This window comes from Podarcis gaigeae (genome assembly GCF_964106915.1).
Source record: "Podarcis gaigeae genome assembly, chromosome: 9".
NCBI classification, from domain to species: domain Eukaryota; kingdom Metazoa; phylum Chordata; class Lepidosauria; order Squamata; family Lacertidae; genus Podarcis; species Podarcis gaigeae.
In genome coordinates, this window is record NC_139685.1 from 42,378,117 (window position 1) to 42,401,710 (window position 23,594).

Below are 23,594 nucleotides of genomic sequence, written 5' to 3' on the forward strand. Positions count from 1 at the left end.
TGCTATTCTCCAGATTCTTAAGGCGCTCTGTCTGGCATGTGCCCTTTTGCTGTGTGTGTTGAAAGTATTTGGAATGTATTAAACTGTTACACTTGCATATTTGCTATACCGTTGCAATATTGTTATTTGTCCTGTGATACATATGTTATGTGGGTTGCAGTGGAACACTACTGCTGTAAATGTTTTCTTCTACAGACTAGCAGTTCAGGTCCCCCCTGAGCTTCATTTGTGGATAAAGTAACATGTAAACCAGACTGTCCCAATGTAGATAGCAAAGTAGTCCCCATAATCTCAGCAGCTCAGTCGGTAGAGCATGAGGCTCTTAATAATATTTTATTTATATCTCGCCCTCCCCAGCCGAAGCCGGGCTCAGAGCGGCTAACAACCAATTCAAAATCAAATTAATGGCAACCATTGGGCTAGAGTGCTATGAGGATTACAGAAGGAGGGAGTCAGGCTGTGCCCTGACCAAAGGCCTGGTGGAATAGCTCTGTCTTGCAGGCCCTGCGGAAAGATATCAAGTCCCGCAGGGTCCTTGTTTCTTGTGACAGAGCATTCCACCAGATCGGGGCCACAGCCGAAAAAGCCCTGGCTCTGGTTGAGGCCAGCCTAACCTCCCTGTGGCCCGGGACCTCCAAGATGTTTTTGTTTGAAGACCATAAGATCCTCCGTGGGACATACCAGGAGAGGCGGTCCCGTAGGTACGAGGATCCTGGGCCGTATAGGGCTTTAAAGGTTAAAACCAGCACCTTAAACCTGATCCTGTACTCCACCGGGAGCCAGTGCAGCTGGTATAGCACCGGGTGAATGTGATCCCATGGCAAGGACCCTGTGAGGAGTCTCGCCACGGCATTCTGCACCTGCTGGAGTTTCTGGGTCAGTCTCAAGGGCAGCCCCTTAATCACAGGGCCGTGGGTTTGAGCCACACGTTGGGCCAAAATATTTCTGTATCGCATGGGGTTGGACCCCTGTGGTCCCTTCCAACTCTACACTTCTACGAACTGCAAACACTGCTGCTGTGATGGTGAGCTGTATTTATGAATGGCAGATTCACACTGTGGATTATTCACCCAAGCAGGTCCTCGAGGAGTGTTAGACCACTTGTAGAAGGAAGGCTCATCACCACTACTCAGCCTCCTGAGGTCACACTGTTCCCTACATCAGACAGATGCTCTGTATGATGATACTGGACCTGAAGAGTTGTTGGGTCTTTCGCCTTCTAGACCTAAGGGGGAAGGGCTCCATAGCTCAGGGACAGAGCATCTATCTGCATTGCATGCGCAAGGTCCCATCTTCAGTCCTTGGCATCTCCAGGTAGGGCACAGAGACAACCCTCTCTGAAATCTTGGAGAGCCACTGTTAGTCAGTGCAGGCAATACTGAGCTAGCTTCCCATGTTCCTATTCTGGTTTAGCTGTTTTAGCTAATTTGAAGGGAACTGAACTAGATGACCCTTGGGGTCCCATCCAACTCTGAGTCTATGAGTCTAACATCTAAAAATATTTTCTATTCTTCAATTCCTTTTATTAGCCCAAAACTATTGGAATTGCTCCTTGGCCCATATGTAAACATATTAAGCATGGGGATTCTTTCTGCGACTACAAAGGGTTTGATGAAGTTCACATATGATTTTACTATTCATCAGGTTTAACCTACTACTAGTACCCCTAGTAGAGTCCAATGCAGGGGAACAGTATGCTCAGATTAATATGAAACAAATAAATGGAACAGCATAGCTAACAAATAAGTGTGGGGTTTCTTTCAATGTTAGATTTTAAAAGTGTTTCCCAAAAAGTAGGTCAGAAACCAGTAGTGTGCAGCTAGTTTATTGCCTAATGAGAAGCACTGGATTTTAGGGCCATAAAACATATTTCTGGAGTTTGGAATCAACAAATAGATATGGGCAGTACAGCTGCCGTGCTGTATTTTGAAGGGGCACTTATTTTTAGGAAACTTTTTTTGTGATGCATCTTTTCAGTTTAAATATGCTATACTGTGGTGGCACTGAAAGGCAAATCTGAAAGCAGGTTAGGCAGCTAGAATTCACATGGGATGAATAAGTGTCCTTGGCTACTGCAGACAACTCTATGTCAGTGAACCATGAATTGAAATGGGCAGTGAAGATGGGTAATGCTAAGAACCAGTCATATTTTCAGTTAAGATCCAGTACATTAGGCCTTAGTTATAGCTAGGATTTTTAAAAAAATTCTTTTCTAATTTATTTTATAAGTGTTCTGGTTAAATAACCATTCAGATGAGTGCCTTTCTATTGTGTCATGTGCAGTCACTGTGGGAATCCTTGCTGAACTTGAGAGCAATGGGTTTATCATTGCATAACACACTGTAAGGCCGCAGCTACCTCTACGTGACCTTTCAGCTATTTCAGCTTCTAACTCTTCCTGGTATCCTGAACAGCTAATTCTGTGTTAACAGTTAAGGAGGGAGAAGAGTAAAATAAAAGGCTGTGTTTTCAAGCATATCAGATTTACTTTAATTGTATAGTTTCAGAGGAGGAAAAGCTCGTTTGCTGTCATTGTTGCATTTAGCAGAGTATTATTCCACAACTTTCGTAGGTCATTTGCTATATTGAACTTTCCTACTGACATTCGTTTTGTTTTCGCTCTGTTAATCCCATGGGCCTAGTTTTAGGAAGCCTTTTATAATCTTGTAAATATTAATAAAACATTAACACCTATGTTATTTAAATATTTGGCCAGAGAATTTTTGCAATTGGTCTGACAGTGAGATGTATACAGTTGTGCATTTAATGGGTAAGGGTTGTAATTCATGATCTTGTTGGAGAATCAACCAAGTATTTTTGGTATACTATCCCTATTTTTTCTGCTTCAGAAGGTCTGGACTTCATGGAAATGTGTACCAAAAGTTTAACAAGAAGTTCAGACACACACATTGGATAGATATTCTTATTTCTCAACATTTTTTTTTAATCCCATGCTCCTTTTAGCTAATATTTTTAAAAATCCATACCCCCTTCAGGCCTAGCTTCCCTAATTATTTTATTTGACTTTTCAAAAGGATTGAAATATTGCAACTTTAATTATAAATCATATTTTTGGGCTTAATAATGAAGGCAAATGAAAGTATTTAAATTATTTTTTAAAAAACTTCAAATTTTCAAAAAGAAATCACATAAAATTTCAAAGTGTCCATTTCAATTATGTGATAAGCTGCGTGCTTGCCACAAGCTTTTGGATTTAGGGTGTTGTGGAAGATAGAACACTCCTTAGGTCACTTTCAGCATCCATACTGTTGTGCTGCTTTGTTTTAATAGCTATAAGAGCGGAAATACCAAATCTACAAAGGCATGTATGCAGAGGAAAATAGCAATTTCCATTCCAAGCTGTGCTTGTCACAATCAGCGCTGCTTCCATTCTGCTGCACTTAGGCTTCCCACCAAATACTGTTATGCATCTCACTGTCTGCTATTTAGCAGAAGTTATGGATATATTTACAGAACTTACAGAACTTTTGTTCCAATGTAAAGGAAATGTCAAAACAGTGTAAAAACAAGGCCATTAATTAATATGATGTGAAAAAAATCCATTCTTGATCAGAGAGATACATGCAAACTGATGCAATTTCCACTTCCTTTTCTGCCTTCATCAGTATTCTCCAACATCTGTAGCTGACAGCACCAATTATCTAGTGGGCTGGACATGAGGGGAAAACAGGTCCTGGACTCTGTTTAGGTTCCTCTTGGTCCATACCCCAATAACAGCTGCTGTCAGAACATTTGTTGTTGTTGTTGTTTAGTCAGAACATTTGTTGTTGTTGTTTAGTTGCGTCCGACTCTTCGTGACCCCATGGACCAGAGCACGCCAGGCACTCCTGTCTTCCACTGCCTCCCGCAGTTTAGTCAAACTCATGCTGGTAGCTTCGAGAACACTATCCAACCATCTCGTCCTCTGTCGTCCCCTTCTCCTTGTGCCCTCCATCTTTCCCAACATCAGGGTCTTTTCCAGAGAGTCTTCTCTTCTCATGTCAGAACATACAGTGCTATTAATCTTGCAGAAACACGGTTTACATAATTTTGGTGCTTTATGTGGCATACTGCATCCCTTCTCCCTGGCCCAGTGCAGGTTATGTATTTCTCAGATGGAGGGGAACTTATGCTCAAGTGGCGTAGCAGCCATAGTTCTTCTGTTGCACTGGAGTATCTTTGTAGCTTTATAGGACATAATGCTTTCTGTAATACATCTTCATACGTAGTCTCTACCTGCACTGCTGTAACGTGGTGTTCTGTTCTTGTAAAAGTGGATATGGGGGATTATTGGGTTGCTGTTTTTATTTTGCTTATCTATTTTGTGGTCTTGTACTGTATTTTGATTTTGTCCTGTGAACCGCCCTTAGACCTCCAGGTATAGGGCAGTATATCAACTCAATAAATAATACTAATACTAATACCAAAATACTACTAATAAAAGAATAATAACTATCAAGCACACGTGCCATTGAATTCTAAGCAAACTGTTACTGAAGATTTTTCCTCTGCTATGGAAATAATAATAATAATCAAACATCAGGATCATGAGAGCATTTGAAGGTGCTGGAATATCTTTATAGAATAAATCAGTAGTATAAGGTTGATTTTCACAGTACATGGGGGGGGGATAATATTTCATTATATCTGACTACCAGTTGTTGGGGAATATACATTGGGAGGGTGCTGTTGCACTTAGATCCTGCTTGCGGGTTTCCCATAGGCATTTGGTTGGCCCCTGTGGGACAAGGATGCTGGACTAGATGGGGTCTTCTAGCAGGGCTCTTCTCTGTATCAGTTCCTTGCTTTGTAGTGGTGGCTACTTAGTCTTGTGAGCAGGTCATAGCCTTCACTGTTGGAAGCTTTCTGTATGACACTCCCTCCCTGGTTTTTAGTTCTGTCTTAGTGCAAGCCTTGACACTGGCGGAGGAAGAGGAGTGTGGGGGGAGTGCACTGCCCCTGGCAAGGCAATCCCCAGAGTGCCATTGCGGCTGCCCCCTCCCACCCGCACTGGGTGCCCCAACCCTGCAGGTGTCACACCCTGCCCCCAGGATGGGTGCCAGCCCTGCCCCCGCATGCTCTCCGCCCCCCGGTGCCAAAGCATGAAGCTCTGCTACTGAGCCTTGATCCATGGCCGGGGCCACAATATCTTACCCTGTTGGAGATGAGCCCAGAGCCTCCATAGAAGAAATGTGAAAAAAGAAAAAAATGTCAGGATATGCATAGGTGTGAAAGCAGAATGGGTGGTATTTTGATGTCTGGCCTTCTTTGAGATTTGAGTGCTACAGTGGGGAAATGCTTGGTTGAGAGAGAAATGGATAAATAAGTAAACATGTTTTTTTAAAAAACGAGGTGTGTTGCTCTTTGCCAATGACATCATGGCCACTATCTGAATAGATGTCTATCAGATTTGCATAACTGCTTTCCGTAGAACAGTCTTTATTGCAATAGATAGGGAAAGGACCTCTGCATTCCTTGAAACATAAATAACAACTGTGCAGTTATTGTGTAACAAAATGATTACCTTGCTTGAAAGGTCTGAAAGTGGTTTTAGACGCTTTCACAACTTGCTGCAATTCAGGTGCTGCAATTTGTACAACCCAGCTGGAGATGGGCCTTTGAGAGAATTTTGCACCATTGCTTTCAAGTCTGTACAGTGGTACCTCTGCTTACAAACACCTCAGGTTACAAACACTTCAGGTTACAGACTCCGCTAACCCAGAAGTAATACCTCGGGTTAAGAACTTTACCTCAGGATGAGAACAGAAATCTTTTGGCAGCAGTGCAGTGGCAGCGGGAGGCCCCATTAGCTAAAGTGGTACCTCAGGTTAAGAACAGTTTCAGGTTAAGAACAGACCTCCAGAACTAATTAAGTTTGTAACCAGGGGTATCACTGTAGTGGCTACTTAGAGCTTTCTGGGCACAGTTTAAGGCACTGGTTTGTATTTGTATATTCCTATGGAGATAGAATGAACATTCTTCCTCAAACGACTTACAAAAGCATTAGTTTGATAGTGCTATGTAGAAGGGATGGCTGGCCTGCAGCCCTCCAGATATTTGCTGGACTACAACTTCCTTCAGCCCCTGCCAGCATTACCAATGGCCAGGGATTATGGGAGTTGTAGTTTAGTGCCATCTGTAGTAACACAGATTAACCACCACATATCAATATATTTTTTATGGTGGTTGACAGGAGCGAGCCAGCAGTAAATCGCACCATGCACATTGGAGTCACCTCTTTATTAGCAAGAACAGGATCTGCACAGACTTGGCAGAATGTCAGGCCTAATGATCATGGAACTCACCCCCAGTATATCTCTCCCCCCCCCCCGCCCATGGATCAGTTGCTAAGACTGAAGGTACCTACAGCAGCCTAAGTCCCCTCCTCTCTGGGGTTTCTCCCAAGCATTCTGAGGAATCTGCACCTGTGTGGTGCTATCTTATCTTTTGCCCCTTTCATGCCTCTCTGGGTTCTGGGGTGGGGGGGAGGAAAGCTGGTTGCAGCAGGAAAGAGTCACCTGTGACTCCCTACCAGCCAGACTCATCTCTGCCTTTTGCCCTCCCTCCTCGCCTGCTTCAGCTTCTGCCTCTCATTCTGGACTCCTCTCTGCCACAGACTCTCCCAGCTCACCAAGCCCTGTTACCTCTTCACCTTCTGATACCTCCACCTCCCAGTCTTCTCCCTCTTCTCCCTCTGACCACTCATTGTCTTCACACCACCACTCCCTGAACTCTGAGCCTTCTTCCCCGGGGGTTCCCCAGCCGATTCCTTCCATCATTCCTTTGTGTCCAACCAGTCCATGACAGTGGTCGATCTCTGGCTCTGGGGCTTCATCAAGCACAATACAAGTGTTTGTATTTAAATGGATGCATTTCATCCTCTCTGTGTTCTCTCTCTCTCTCTCTCTCTCTCTCTCTCTCTCTCTGTGTGTGTGTGTATTATTCTCCCCCTCTCCTAAATAACAACACTAGTATGACAGAGTGCCCAGCCTTTCCTTGTTGTAAGCAGTACTATCTCAGGTACTTTTTGGGAAAACACTCATATTTATGGTTGGTGACAGCTGAATAAATCAAAAAGCACCAAATTACAGGAGCTGAACTATGTTGCTTTATCTACTGGAAGAATCAGCTAGCTTTCAATGTAATGCATGACTTACAGCTGAGTGGGTGGTAACCATATACTCCTTCCTCTGAGACTGTTAAAGAAGTACAGAAAACAACTCTGAACATTTGTCCTTACAAACTTCCTTTTTTGCTTTCAAAACACTATCTAAGAAGTGATACCTGAATTCTAACATAAGCCTTCCTAAGAGCAAATTATTCCTGTGATTCATTCTCTTGCAACACAAGTATTCTCTTTTTTTAATATCCTAGAGCTTGATCTGCTATATTTCCAGGAAAACATGTATCATTCACTAGTTAGAAATGAAATCTATTAGGGTGGCATTAATGGTGTATATATTTAGAAATATGTAGTGGTTGAGGAACTCTTCTATTTAATTCTGATGTTCACTTTAATATACAAATGTCCTTCCACAGCATTAACCTGTGAACTCTTTGATAGTTCACACTTCACTTCTCTGAAAGTGGTTGCATAGTACTGCACAACTAGTTTGACCAGTCTCTTGCCTTTTAGAAATAATTTTACACTAGACTGGGATGGGGTAGAAATTGAGCAATTTGGTTGTGAAAGTTTTTCTAAGCTGATGTATATAAAATCAATAATTATTGGTTTCCTCTTATAACTTCACTTGCTCAACTAAAATATCAATTGATGTTCCTTCTGTAGTTCTCAACGCATTTTGCAAGCACTGAAGTTTTCCTCCCAACCAGGGAAAAACGTTACTGTGGTTGAAATTAAAAGTTTTTTTAAATGTGTAGTAGCATTGTGCCACTGTTGTTCCCCAGCAACTAGCGTTCAGAAGAACACTGCCTGGGATATTTGATGTAACATTTAGCCATCATGGCTTGTGGCTGCTGATGGCCTTCATTCTCCATGAATTTATCTATTCCCCTTTTAAAGTCATCTAGTAAGTTGGTGGCTTCTAAAGGTCTGATCCTTGAGTTTTCTCTTCAGAGCAAGATGAATGAACAGTGGTGGCCAACTCCCAAGAGACTGCAATCTACTCACAGAGTTAAAAACTGGCAGTGAGTTTAACTCACAGAGTTAAAAACTGGCAGTTTTTGTTGAGTTTTTTCATGGAGGAGGTAAAATGTTGAGCTTTTTTAGGGGAGCCACAGTTGTTCAGCTTCTTTGGGGGGAGCCAGTGATCTACCGGTGATCTACCGCACACGTCCAGTGATCTACCAGTAGATCACAATCTACCTGTTGGACATGCCTGAATTATAGAATTGCTCGAAACTGATGTGCTGTTTGAGTGCTGCCTTCAAAGTGTGTCATGAGATGCAGCACTAGACTTGACTGTGTCACCAGTCTAGGGTAGGAAGTTTCCATGATTTCATATATATCTCCAGTTCAGGAATTTTAGGACCAACAAGGACCTGTCTGGCTTAGGAGGAAGTTAGCCGATGGTTGAGCTGCATCAATACTTACAACCAAACATGTTCTACTTGTGCTTATTTCACAATGAGTATATGGCTGTGTGATTTGTGAAGTAAGTCGGGACTTGCATAGCCTTGGGACTCTACCAACCAAGCTTGCCTATTCTTATCTGTATTCTGTCCCCTTTTTTTTCCTTTTGCAGAGAGAGAATGCGCCAGTCTGCAATGTTTGAGTTGTGCCAGGGGATGCACCAGATCAGCCTTCAGTTTGTTCGCTTGCAACTTAGCTTTGAAGAATATACTATAATGAAAGTTTTGCTGCTATTAAGCACAGGTAAGTTTGCCATTCCAGTCATAATTGTCAACTGTGCTAAATTTACATATCGTTCTAAACGACAAGTCCAAATGACTCACTAAATGGTGAAAAAGGAACTAGATTGCAGGAGCCACAAGGCCTTGGTGCCAGTGTTTTGAATTAGACACCTACAGCAAATTGTTTAAAACAAAGACCAAATGCTTCCGAGGATGATTGCTGTAATACATTGTATGTGGATCTGCCTTTGAATGCTTCAAAGTCCATTAAAAATACAGCCACTTAGCTACTAGAAGAGATTGGTTGTTGGGAACATGACATATGGGTTGCAGAGCCCTATAATATTACTCCCAGTCTGTTTCTGAGCAAAATTCAAACTGCTAGCTCTTAGTGTTGAAGCTATTAAAGAATGCCTTCTCTCACACCAACCTGCTCATGTGAAGAGTTCTTTTCCAGCACTCCCAGCTGTGCTAAGATGGGTGGTAAGCAGAGTGAGGGCTTTTGGGACAGTGACAGTTTGCTTGTGGAAAATCTCTCTCCAGGAAGGCTCACTTGGCGCCTGCATTGTTGCCTGCTTGGCACCAGGCTTTTAAAATGCTCACAGCATTTTAACTGCTCATTTTAACTGCTCTCTTAATTATTGTTTTGCTTGTGTACTTTATTATGTTGTTATTTTACTGTCAACCTGTCTCTTGTAAACTGCCCTGGTTGTTTACATGGTAGAAGGGTATTCTAAACATCTATGCAAGAATATTTCTGCTTAAGTTCATCATAGATCTAAAAATAATAATAATTCAAAATGCTAGGTGCCAGGATTAAAAGGTTAAGCGCTACAGTGATCCAAAACCTAGGTCTTTTCTAGCATTAAATGCATCATATGAAATGAATAGCCAAGAAACATTCCAAGAACAGATTGACATTTGTGGGGGAGACAGAAGGGAATCCTGCTGTGTGCATAACTCAGTTTTAACAAAAACAGTGAATAGCTGTAAATGGCAGCTCAGTTCCAAATAATGCCACCCATATACTGCATTACAGTATAGATTTCCAAGCTAGTTTGATTTTATTTTTTTAATCATTTGACTAGCTGTTGGAATTTGTTTAGGAACCTGAATGATGGCCACATCAAGGAAGTTTTTCTCAATTAACATTGAAGAAACCACACATTACATCTCAATTGTTTTCTTGCTTTTCCCCAGCCCACAGAGTAGGGACGTTTGCCAGTTGCCTCGGCACATTTAATAATCGGAGAAACAACTGGGCGTATGTCCAACAATCTGAAGTTTCAATTGTGTTTCTGATTATTGTAATTTTATATAATTAATTCTGTTTGATGCTAGTGTAATAATTTTCATATTTGCCAGTAAAAAAAGCATTCAGTACTCCTTCACACATTTATTTGGGTGCCAACGTCATATAGGCACATAGAAATGATCTTTATTAAAATGAGGCATGCAACGTATGTCTGGTTATGCAAACCTGAAACCCTTGGGTCTTCAGTGGATCTATAAACATTGAAACCATTACACACAGAGTGGTAGGCAACCAAATCATACTAAAGAATAGAGACCGGTGGATCCACTCTGAATAAGACTTAGTTGGATGCTGCCCCTTGAGCACATGATGTTGGATGTGCACATGAGTGTGCAATGCCACCATTTGATTTGGACAGGGCACTGATTTATTTGCAAAGATTGTTGGGATATGATGCTTTTTGAATACATGAAGCATTAGAAAGAGAACAACAATTTTATTCTCTTCTTGGAATGAAAATAATTATTGCTGTGTGGCAGCTTTCCCAGAACGGACTCACATAGCAAGAACACCTGTCGGTGGGGGTGGGGAAATGGGCAAAGACCCAATATATGATGAAATGCCCAATGTGTAGTCAGATTAGGAATACTGGGTCAGGGCCAAGCCGTAACATAGATTACTCCCATCTCACATATGGAGGGCATGGCTACCTTTCTGGGAGTGGAACCTTTCCAAGAAACTCATTGTTTCCAGAGCCAGCTTCATTAATGGGTGCATGTAGACCTTCTGGCTTCCTCCCCCTGGGAGATGCCAGTTGTGATGACACAATTATAATATTACAGAAGCCAAAAACCTCCACCACCATCCACCAACAGAGCCCCTGCAACAAAAGCGAAAAGGTCTGTTAATTCCAGTCTAGGGGTACCTGGGAAAAAGAGAGAGAAAAGCTTCCCAGCCCAATTGCCTTATGAATAACATAGTGAGCCTGGGAGGAGAAGCAGGGACTTTGCTGACCATTTTAGCCTTACTCCCGGGCAAACGTATATGCTGCTTCAAGACCACAGCAGATAAGTTCACCCCTGCCCTTCCCTCCAAACAGTGTGCAACTTATTCTTGCTATTCCGGGATGGCCCATTAGAACTTCTCCTCCCAGCGTTAGCCCAAACAGGCTCCCATTCAAATATATGATCTGCCATTTACCACCCATTAGGCATTTTTTCAAAACCAAGATTGTCTAATAACTGCTCCCAGAACAGCTATTTGTTTGTAGGCAGCTTGTCTCATGTTGCTAAATTATTTACATGCACATCTAAAAACGGGAGCCATATTGAAACAGCTATTGTGCTTTCCATTTCACTCTCACTTTTAATTTTTCCCCCCTAATTCTAACTCCTGACATCTTTTTGCAAAATCCAGCAATTGTTGTTGTTGTTTTTAAATTAGGTGATGGATAACTGGCCTGGGATCTGAGTGTGTGGAAATCGAGGCAAGGATTTCTCATTTCACACACCAACTCTGACTGGTCACAGGGAGCAGCATGTAGCACATATTCACAAATTCCAGGGTTGTCTCTAATGGAAGGCAAAGTCTTGCCACTGATCATCCCTTGTCTCCCCAGAAGGTCGGGGAGACCTTCCAAACATTGTTAGGTGCATTGGGAGCGGGGAATTGCCTGCAATTAGGCCAAGGAATCCTGTGATTCTCTTCCACTGCATCCTCAGACGATCCACATCCCACAATGTATGGGAGGTTGCCTCCATCCCTCTAGAGAAGCTTCTTTTGGGAGAGTGTGTTTGGCTGGGGGGGGGGGGGGAAGAAGAGGGATAGATCCCTTGTCCAATCTGCCACCTCATTAGGAAACTAATCTGATATTTGTGCAAGTTAGAAATTAAGTACTACTACTAATAATTAATGATGACATTGGATACACCCCCCTAATGTTCTGTCTGAATTATGCTCCCCGTCAAAATATCTTTTTTTGTAAACTGCTTTGAGGGTTTTTTTAAACACAATCAAGCAGTATAAATGAGATAAATCAATCAAAATATTTGAACATGAAATCTGAATCTAGCGAAAGGCAGGTCGTTTCTATTAACAGCATTAAAAAGTAATGCATAAAATAGAAATTGAAGAAGAGGGTGCAGTCAGTCATAATAAAAGAACTGATTATTCTTAAGGTTATGACTAGGTGGCTTGGTTTAGAGGAGACATGAAATAATCTCTCTGCCTAATAGGTTACCAACCATCATAACAGACATCTTCTGTACAGTGCTGAGATTTGTGAAGCCCAAATAGAAACCAACTGATGTTGCTTTGAATCCCCTAGTTATAATACAAGCATCTTGATGGTTGTTCTAATGGTAATGGAATTAGATTCTGTAGCCTTCTCTCTGCAGATGCAGTCCCGCCACCAGTGCTCCCCTTGCCACACCTAGGCTTGGAAAACCCATCATATTGGCTCAAATGGGGGCTTTTTTTCAAGCTGAAATGCAAACCGTTAAAAATGCAAACCATCACTATTCGGTAAAGAATGTAGTACACAGACCCTGAGCGGAGTTTGGGCGGGGGGCGGGGGTGGAAAGGCAAAACCAAAGGTTGAAAGTATATCTGAGAGTTTTATGCATATAGGCCATAACGTGGCACTGGATTCCAAGTGGCTCATAGATTAGTGAGAGGAGATATCCTTGAATCAGAAGGAGCAGCCTTCTTGTAGCCTTTTGATCAAGCATGAATATTTGCAGATGACCCATGCCTGAGTAGCACTACTGTGTCGATTGGGGAGAGCACACTTTTAAAACCTCAATGCATCCTAGCACTGAAATTGCAGTCCATGGCACAACAATAATTCATTTTATTCTGTATAGCATAAAACTCCATTTTTATTTCAGCACGTGTGCTCAGAAACATATTTCAACCTAAAAGCATTTTCATCCCTAGGAATAGATTTTGAATTCATCGTAAAAAGCAATTATGTGTATTTTTATATTTTTACGCAACTGTTTAAGAGTATGCAGTATTAGAGTTGACTGGAAGTTTAAGAACCTATTTTTTTGTTTTCTACAAGAAAAATTCCATTTCTTCCCTCTGTGTGTGTGTGCACAGGCAGGCATGGTTTTCTCTTAGGTCAAAGTGGGTAATCAAACACATTGCTTTTTACTGTTCTCCAGCAAGGTCTTTCTCATATACTCACCTGTGAAGAATGTTTGCAAAACCTCAAAGGATTTATGAAGTTGCTACGTTTTCATAAATATGGGGAATGCATTTGTACACAGTAGCAAGCTTTTCTGAACGTTAGTGAATGGCCTTGTTGTAACACATTGTTCTCCTTTTTTAATATATATGTAAACTTAACAGATCATTGATTAATATTTGTATCCTTTTATGACAGTTCCCAAGGATGGCCTCAAGAGTCAAGCTGCATTTGAAGAAATGAGGGCAAATTATATTAAAGAGCTGAGGAAGATGGTAATTAAACATCCAAACAGTTCTGGGCAAAGTTGGCAGCGGTTTTACCAACTGACAAAGCTCCTGGACTCCATTCATGATGTAAGTAATTGGCTTGATAGTTTGGAGGAGACTGTTATATACTGTAGGAATCAAACAAATCCCTTGACTGAAGTTGATTGGTATTGTGATGTAGTGTTGTTACAAAAAAGTGAGGCGATACCTGTTCATCAGTGCAAAAGGTGAGATGGCAGGCAAACGTGGCTCGTCAGTAGCAGAAGTGGCACTGAGCAATGGCGAAGTGGTACTACTGAACCCCCCATTACATCACACCATACAGGAAATGCACAGTGTGATAACATTATACATTTCCCTACCTACCTACCAACTGGAAAAAAGGAATAGTGGGATTCAGGTTGCTGTTTTGAGTTGCAGGCGCATGAACAGTATTGTCTTGTTCAGTTAACAAGCACCAAATACGAAAAGAAAAAGTAACTAGTTTGTAGATTTTTGTATAGAAAATGAGCGGTATCCAAGTGACTGCCTTTATGGACAGGGCTTCAGCGAGGGCACCAACACTGCCCACCCCCCTGTATTGTACTGCAATCTTCCATGGAATAATATTTACTGTTGCAGACGGTCGCCCAAACCCTCAGGAACAGCTTGTGGGTGGGATAAGGTGGATGCAGGAGATAGTTTGGTGAAAACTGGCTGACCTGACTTGCAGAAAGGGAAGCGCTTCCACAAAGGCAGTGCCACCATTGAATACAACCAAGTGAGAAAGCTACTTTCTGGGCCTACTGGGTAATGGATCTGCTTATGTGCTGGGAGAAATAATTTAATGAGTAATGTTCTGCAAGCAAGAGGACAGGAAGTTGCTTTTGAGTCATCACATGGTTTAAAACAGAAAGCAAAGTTCATGAACTGTGCTCAGAGCTAACCTTGTGAGTCAGTGCAAGTCAATTTTAGGCACTCGATCAGAATTCCATTGAAATGTAAGGGTGTAATTACAAATGCTGAAAATCTTTGTATGTGAAACCCAAGTTTTCAATTGCTGCTGTCCTCTGCCCCACCCTCACCCTCGCCACCCCCTGCCCTCAAGCCACAATTCTCAGTACCTCTTATTTCTGCGTAATCTTATTGAAGTCCATGCAGCCATTTCAAAGTACGGCTATTTGTGCATAGTATCTCCAGTCTTTCAAAGACAATGCAAATTGCTTTGAACCAGAATGAGTCAGTCATATGCAGGCTTTAAAATTCACCAACTCATTTAAATGTATTATTATTGACATAATTCCCAACTTATTCTCCAAAGGGATTTTGGTTTCTTTATGAGCTTCTGTTTTGTGGAACCTCCAGTTGCAAGAGGACAGCCTACTGCTAAGCGCCTCTTTAAAGCTGTTTAATTGTACAGCAAGAGCAAGCAAACTCCTCAGCTCCATTCTTATGATGTAGCAAGGAAATACGCTTTTGATACACATGCTGTGCACAGAATCTTTGGCCTCAGTATGTGAGAGGCCACATATAAATGTGCTTCTTTGTACTTGACTGGCTTATTTGTGAAGACGCAGTACAGTATGGTGCATTTCAGGTCAAATCTGCACCAAAGCCCGAGGTCTGTTTACAGAACATACATATGGAATTATTTGTCAAGTAATGTGCTGTTAATTAAAACACTGAAATATCTCGGTGGGAGTCAGAGTATTATTAGTACTGCAGTAACAGCTCATTCCTTTGAGACTAGCTTTTGCTTTTGAGGAGGGGGGGGGGGGTTAGATGTTTTTCTGCTCAACATCAGCTTGCTCTGCAAACCAGATTAGTTAAAGTCCTTGGATTCAAGCCAGTAGAGTTGCATTGAAGTCAGTGAATCCAAGTCAGCATCAGTTCAAATGCTTCAGATTTACCGTATTATGTAGCAAGCTGCCTGTGAAAGTTGGGGTGGTGTGTGCGTGCAATATTTTGAACCGTGCCAGTAAAATGGTGCATCATATATTTTCAGAGCCAGAACTAATTATACTCTCCATATATAATTGGACAGAATTTAACAAACACCAGGGGAAATATCCATTATTTGTGGGCTGTTGTACTGTCTGAAAATGTTTTGGGGGACACTGCTGCAAAAAGTTGTTCATGTGGTGTTCCCCCACATCGGAATCTCTGGGCACATGGAAGCCTGTTGAAAGGTATTCAACGAAGCTATGCTGACAGTAGACCCATTAAAATCCATAGACCTAGCTTTATATTATGAATTGATTTTAGTCCGTCTATCTACTTGGAGTAAAACTTAAGTTTAATGCCAACCAATGTGTCAGGGAGAAATAAGAGGGTGGCATTGTTTCACACAGAGTAGACCCTCTAAAATTCATGGGCCTAAGTTAGTTAGTGTTTGTTAATTTAAATGGGTCTACTTAAATGAGTAATATTTCGCTGACTCCCACCTATTGTCTTCTGAAGAAGGAAAGAGCGTGTGTGCTCTTGTCCAAATTGGTCTGAGGTAGCAAATCTCATTGACCGGATCCAGCAGTTTTTTATGTTCTAATGCTGGAATTGTCTATGGGTACATGGAGCCCATTGATTTCAATGGGACTGACTCCTGGGTATGAGGGTTGCAGGCTGTGAGGATGTAGAATAGAAACAAAATTAAGGCAACACAATACTCTGTAATATAGGGAGCTCAAGTGAAGGGAAATATTTTACATTGCTCAGTGGTTTTAGCTGGCCTTCCACATGGTGAACATATGTGCATGCAAAAAAATATGCTAAGGTGTGAAAAAAATTCCATGAAAGGAAAGGTAAGCAAATAAGAATTTGAAAGCATCAGCAACTTTATTTACGGAGCCCCTAAAAACAAAACAAAGCAATTATAGAACAGCTTGAATTCAGACCTGCAGAGGTCACAATGCTGATTAAGGCAGATTTGTGCTGATTTAAGGCCCCTTAGTCATTAAGTCCCACCTGCAAGACATGCTTAAGAACATTAGGGTATGATGCCTTGGAGGGGCAGTGACTGGAGCACAGCCTGTATGAAAAAATAATTGCAGGTAAATACTTAAGTAATTTTACATTCAAATAGTTTGTGTCATGGGGGGGGGGTCAAAGCTGTAGTTAGTCCTCCTCCTCCTCCCCCCAAAAGAAATGTTTCAATGTGACATAATGGCAATTCCTTTTAAAAATGTAAACGAATAAAATTATGAATTGAGCACTGTATAGACTTGAAACAATTGGGGGTCCCTTTCCCATCCATTTCAAAAGGGTTTTATGCTCAAGCTCCCCACCAAATTCAGAGACACAAAATATCAGCAGGCATCTGATACGGACGCAGAAATACATGTTATATCACTTTGGGTTGGAGAGAATGGGTGACAGCTTAGGTGATGATATAGAGTCTTACTGGTTGAATTGAACTGTTCACTTGCTAACACAAAAAACACTTAATAGCTACAGAAGCACAGCTACTTAGGGATACATTCAGTGGTGAGTGGAATTTAGAAAAGCCTGCAACTAAAGAACGGACTTCAATTGACGCCTACTTGGTATCAGGTAATACTTCTGGTTTTTTCTCTGAAAGGGAGAGAAACCCTCACCGGCGGATCAGGGCTTTTCCATCTCTTCTCTGCACTGCAGCCACCAGCTCTCTTAAAAAGTTACTCCTGAGGGAACAGCATGGGAACTAGCATGGTGTACTGCCAATGAAGGAGAGTGAAAGTTTAGACCAGGGATGGGGAACTAACGTAGTCCAGCATCCTTGATTTTGGGTGATGCTGAGGCCAATGAGAGTTGGACGTCCAACATCTGGAAGCCCCAAGGTTTCCCATCCCTGATGTAGACCAATGTGTTATTTTTGTCATCCAGCAGTTGAACCAGTTCGGAGGGGCAGGGGGGAGATGCCTATACCTTTATAAGCCAATTTTCATGGCTTAATGAAAAGAAAATGCATTAAAATGATGGCTTTTGTTTGGAGATTCTAAGCCTGAAATCCAGCCCTGGAACAATGAAAACCACAGTGACCACACTGAGTTAATTGCATTGCACAATTGTTAATTTTATCGATAAGACTAGGGAAGAACCATTTGTTGGTCTTCCACCAAAATAACAAACTCTCTCTCTCTCTCTCTCTCTCTCTCTCTCTCTCTCATTCTCTCTCATTGGAATCATTAGAATTTCTGACTGGTCTTAAAATCTAGAAAACATAAACAAAGCTGAATTGATAAGACACAAATTATTATTGAAAATTTTCACTCCATTTAGTTTGCTTGAGCTAGCGGTGGTAATCAGAAAGGGATCAAAGTCAGATAAGAATAAAAAGAATGTACAAATCAATTTATAAATGGAAAATATTAGATGGGCAAATAAAAATAATTACCCCATCAGCTACCAGTAAAGCATATATAATACTAAGCCCTTAATTGCTTGCTCATAACCTTCCACCTGTTCAAACTAGTTAAAAGCTTACTAAATCCCTAGCCTTACAACAGTTCAACCTAAAGATTAAGGGGTGGGTGGGATTTAGCTACCATTCCAAGAAGGGATAAAAGAAACTATTTTTTTTTGGACCTGGGGCAAAGTTGAGAATGATGAACTCAGGATCTAGTGTAAAGGCTTCAGCATCGTCCAAATGGTAAATAGGTTCATGTAAAAAATAAAGGGAGGATGTTTAAAATTGGAATTGCAAGATTTGAGTTGCACAAGAGAATAAACAGGAAGTAAAATAAAAATAAATAGGATTTTATGGTAAAGAAACCTGCATCTATTCAAAACTGTCCATCAGCCAAACTTCCAGACCCAAAAAGCAGGCTCAGAATAAATGAGCAACTTCTAAAAATGAAGGTGGGACATGCACAAAGCAACAAATCCCTTCTCCTATCAGAGAGGACAAAGTGGGCTCCAAAAGTCTGATCATAGGACTCCTTTTAGAAATCTCCTCTTCTTAGTAGACAGCCCCATGTGGTCTTAGCAACATAGTTCCTATGTGTGCTCTTTTGCCAGTGTGCATAAAACATCTTTCAGGAAGAAAAGGTGTTATTGAGAATCTGGCTTTATATTCAGAGGCATGTCTGGTTTGGTTTGTTCTTATTTTTTATGTTGTGAACAGCCCTAATCAGAAGTATAGAATAAACTGTGGTTACTGGTGATGGGAGCTCTCTAATGAAGTCATAGTCAGAAAAGAAGCAGTTTGAAAAAAGGAGCTCTTCTGTAACCAAAGGTTCTATTTCTTTTACACACACAACAGAGAGGCACATGGAGTGTGTGTTGACTATTTACATGATTGGAACAAATATTCATTTGCCATAAACCAGAGCAAACGCTGCTTAGATCCCATTGATTTCTGTGGGAATTAATTGGTATGAAATTTCTCTGGCTTCTAACTACTCTTTACTAGCACATCCACATATGAGTGGTGGGTGGGGAGCTTACTTACTGGTCTTTGTCCGATACCTATTCTACTAAGGAAAATTGTTTCTTAACGCTGTTTGTTTTTGCGTCATGAAGACTTTCTACATCAATTTCAATGCGTGCCATTCCTGACCCTTTTCCCCTGTTGCATTTCAGCTTGTTAGCGATTTGTTGGAATTCTGTTTCTACACCTTCCGGGAGTCTCAAGCTCTGAAAGTGGAGTTTCCAGCCATGCTGGTAGAAATCATCAGTGACCAGTTGCCCAAAGTGGAATCTGGGAATGCCAAGCCCCTCTACTTCCACAGAAAGTGACAGAAAAATGTCTTAATGGAGAAAAAAAACTTTGCCTTAAGTTTCCCTGTGCTATTCCACACCCATGAAGGACCCGAGAAGCCAACATTTAAAACATGCTATACAAAATTGTTCAATGGTCTCTAAATAGTCTGAAAACCATAGCCAGGGTTTGGAGGATGGAAAGCAGCTTATGTGAACTAGACGAGCAAAGTCGTCAAGATGCATCTCCCCCCCCAATAACCCAACATTTAGGAGAGAAAAAAAATATGTTCCTGTTCCTCTGGATGAAAAGCCATATCTAGTCAAATAACTTTGATTTTGATATTTTAAGAGATGAACATTTTAAATATGCCATGTAGTTTCCGGTATTGTTTGCTTGTTTTAAAAAGGGTTCAAGGACTAATATGAACTTTTGAAAAGCTTACTGTTGGTTTGCACATAAAACAAAGTCAATATGGGGCATTAATAATTGTACTACACACACACACACACACACACACACACACACACACACACACAAAAATCCCTGGATGTGTAAAATAAATAATGGAGCATTTGGTGTGGAATAATCTTGGTATATTAACCTGCGGCATTTGTTATCCCATATTATCCATCACAGATGATCTACACTGTGTTAAGTGTTCATTTATTATTTAACTTGAAAGGATAAGATGTTAAAACAAATGCCCCGGTTTCGATTTCTAGTATCTATTGTGCTGGCTTTACCAATAATTTTTTGCAGTCTTTTGCTGTATTGTACATTGCTGTATGTATAAATTGAAGGACCTGGAAAAAATGGTATAAGGAACTTTTGTAAATGAGACCTAAAAAATCTTTAATGGTTAATAGGATGAATGGGAAAGTATTTTTGGAAGAATTCTATTTTGCTGGAGACTATTTAATTACTCTTTTTGTCTAAACACAAGGTAATTTTTTTTGTAAAGTGAATTGTTCTGCATGCATAATGAACCGTTTACAGTGTATTTCAGAAAGGGAAAGCTGTGCCTTTTTAGCATCATATCTAATTTACCATCTGACAGTGTCTGCTGTAAATAACCATCCATAGCCATTTTCAGTTGCACTTCTTTTCTGTCCATTTTCATCCATAGTATCTGTCTGCTTTTACATGACTCTAGCACACAAGAGTTCTGCTCCATGCCTCTAGCTAGCTGTGTTTGCAGCTATCTGCACATTTCACATCTACCAAGATAGACTCCAAAGGGCACAATCCACTAAGAAATTGTCTCGCTGAAGTGAATGAAGATGTGGAAGCACACAGTACTTCATACATTTCAGTACAGCTTCCTGAGGACAGTATCCTATTGGGTTGTGCCTAGAGTCTCCTCAAAGGCTCGTCAGTCCTGGGACAAGGTGAGATTCTGCCTGCCAATCTGTTTTATTTCCAAGGCTGCAACTCAACACACAGCTAGGCTGAAATCCTATACACACTTATCTGGGACTCACCTTTGAGCAGACATGCATAGGATTGCACTCCTTGATTTCAGTGGGGCAGTTTGGGTGTCTAATATTGTAACAAAGTTGTGGCTAAAATGGAGAGCTAAATAATAATAGTGGGGTTGGTTTTTTTGCTTCTCCTTTTCAATCTGGAATGTACATAAACTACAAAAAAATGGGGCTAAAAATGTGAGAAAATAAATTTCAACACACATACTAGGTAAAATTCTGGAATGATATAATTATGTGAAAGAAGATACGCTTTTGACAAATTTGGACTGGGGTGTGTGTGTTATCCTAGATCATAAACCTACTTATTTGGAATTATGTGCTACTGACTTTTAGTACAAATTATTTCCTTGTAACTATGTTTAGAATTACTGCTCAACTAGTTAGTAACTTAATATTAATACCATAACACTTTTACAAATCAGTGCTAAAACATAGCTAACAACTTTAGGCATGAGCCTTTAATCTGGATTTCTCTCAAGACTTACTTTATGAACTGAGATGATGAAAAATGTATCTTTCTTGGGGTGATCAACATTATACATTTTATAAATAATTTAAACATTGGAGGCTGCATTATAGCAACATTTCCTATGACCATTGATATTAAATACAAATGTAAAGAGAATAATTGTCAGAGTTATACTTCTGGTAAACTTGTGTCTAGGTAAAGTTTGTGAAAATAAAAGAAACCTTAACAAAGTCTGGGATCCAAAGACCTCCACGTAGGCATTGCCCAGTGGGATTTTCCCTCCCCCAGCTGAACACCAGATTCCAATGATGTATCATAAGCTGCTTTTGAAATTGCCCTCAGTTTCAAAGTGGTTTTCTATGTGGCACAGAGAGAAGAAAAAGAAGCCCAAAGTTTCCTTACAAAGTCTCTTTGTATCCTGCCCGCAAACTCTCAATAATCAAGTGTGCATTAGATTGAGAAATTTGAATGTTTGCATCTCATAAACAGGATGCAAACATTACTACTACTATTTTAAAGTCACATGTCTCATTGAATGGGAAATCTGTTAAGGTACGCTCAGAAAGAGTCGATTTACACATGCATATATTATTTGCAGTTTTAGAAATCTAATTCATAAATCAGCTCCTTTGATCTGCACAGCAATATGAAAGCTGCTCTTCTAAAGTGATAAAAATACACCGCATGCAGACTGGTTGTTTATATTGAAGAAGTGGTCACAAATCTCCCTTTCATTTACCGTTTTTTTAAAAACCATACTGAAATTGGAATTTCAAATTATTCAGGTTTGTGGTAAACGCAGTATGGTGCTGCATTTTTTTATTAACAAAGTTACTGAATCTTTTTTTATCACTAAGTAACTTTGCCTAATTAAAATATTAAAGCCATATTCTTTTTTTTAAAAATCCACTGTTAGATGTCTCTCCCAATTCACGTTGTTGTCTGATTGCTATTATTTTTTGTACCTTATTGCATATAATCTTGGTTTGGTACAATTCATAATTCACAGAAATGTCATAAGTAAAACACTACATTAGTTTTAAAAACAGTTTATATCTTTATGCAAAATATATGTCTGTCTTTGCAAACAATTGTAAGCAGATTATAATAAATCCTTTACTTTAATCACCTGTTTATGAAACCATTGATTATTGCTTAGAAATAATAAAAATGAAAAATGAAAAAAGGAAGGGATCAGGAGTACATTGTACTTTAGAATGAAACAGGCATCTGTCTCCTGCAAAATAAGATAAAGGTTAACTTCAAAATGTCAAAATGATAAATTGTGTTGATCGAGTGTAATGATTTTGTGGCTATGAATGACTGAAAATATACAGCAAGAATATTGTATTCTTAAGTAAAAAAATGTAAAATAGTTTTAATTTACTGCAGTGGGTATTTCCAGAATAACATTGCATTGCAGTGTGTAACCATTTTGTTGCACAGAACAAAAGAGAAAAAGGACTAAAAGCTTGCAATATCAACATCTTAATAAAATATACTTTATAATCAATAATGCAAAAATCTAATTCACAGGGTGGTATTTTCACTGACTTTTAAAAAAACAAACCTTTATGAATTTAACCCATTCTACATTTAATGCACTTTTGATTGTCTATTAAAGATGTGACTTTTTTATAGAGGGGGAGGGGGGAGAAAGAGAGAGAGAGAGAGAGAGAGAGAGAGAGAGAGAGAGAGAGCGCGAGCAGGAGGGTGCAATTTCATCTGGCAGGTGAATAACCTGATAGGCAGCAGTTATAATGCCAGGATTCTCAGTTATGTTTCAGAGTTCATGGAGTTGAAGAGCACATTCCTCTGGGAACTTTGCACTTGTGCAGAAGAAGTTCTTGGCAGATTGTGTCCTGATTATATAATGCTAGATGAAAAATATAGAGCAGGCAGCAACTATGGTGTAAAACGACATCTATGCATAATAATGCATTAACAATTAGGGGCTTGCTTCTGTATGTTTAAACTTTTTGAATAAATAGAAGATTACTGTTTGGCCTTTATGTTAATGTCTTTAAGTACCTAATTTTTTATAAGTTGTATAAATATATACAAATTAAAATGGTGTGATTCCCGGTATTCCTTGCGCTTTGATATCAACCACACTCACCTGAAGATGCATCCGTTTCTTTGGGGAAATGCCCTTGAGTGAAATTAGATACATTATGCAGTTTTTGTAAGTCTTATTTGCAACACCTGCCTTCGTAGTAACAAGGGCTTTGATGGTGCAGGTTGCTTCAACTGGGCTTCACCATTAAGGTAATCTCCCCGATATTGTAGACTGGCACAAATTGCCCTTAACATCCAAGTAAACTTATTAGGATGAGGCAGCTAAGGGCAATTTGGCTCCAAGAGGCCAGTATTGGAGCATTAGGGTTGTATCCTTAATTTAGCACCACATGGCAGATGGCTTTTGAAGGGAGCCCATTGCTGGATTTCCCATTGGAA

At 40.3% G+C, this 23,594-nt stretch overlaps 1 protein-coding gene across 21 annotated transcripts in view; it reads left to right on the forward strand.

Annotated features, from left to right (window-relative positions):
• The window catches only part of NR3C2 (nuclear receptor subfamily 3 group C member 2), a 135,758-nt gene extending 112,533 nt beyond the window's left edge, over positions 1-23,225 (forward strand). For all 21 annotated transcript variants that reach the window (XM_083755504.1, XM_083755514.1, XM_083755505.1 and 18 more), the window contains 3 exons: positions 8,706-8,836; positions 13,458-13,615; positions 19,064-23,225. In XM_083755504.1, coding sequence (XP_083611630.1) covers positions 8,706-8,836; positions 13,458-13,615; positions 19,064-19,219 — 445 coding nt within the window. In that variant the 3' untranslated portion in view covers positions 19,220-23,225. The remainder of the gene's footprint in view (positions 1-8,705; positions 8,837-13,457; positions 13,616-19,063) is intronic.
• The last annotated feature ends 369 nt before the right edge of the window (positions 23,226-23,594 follow it).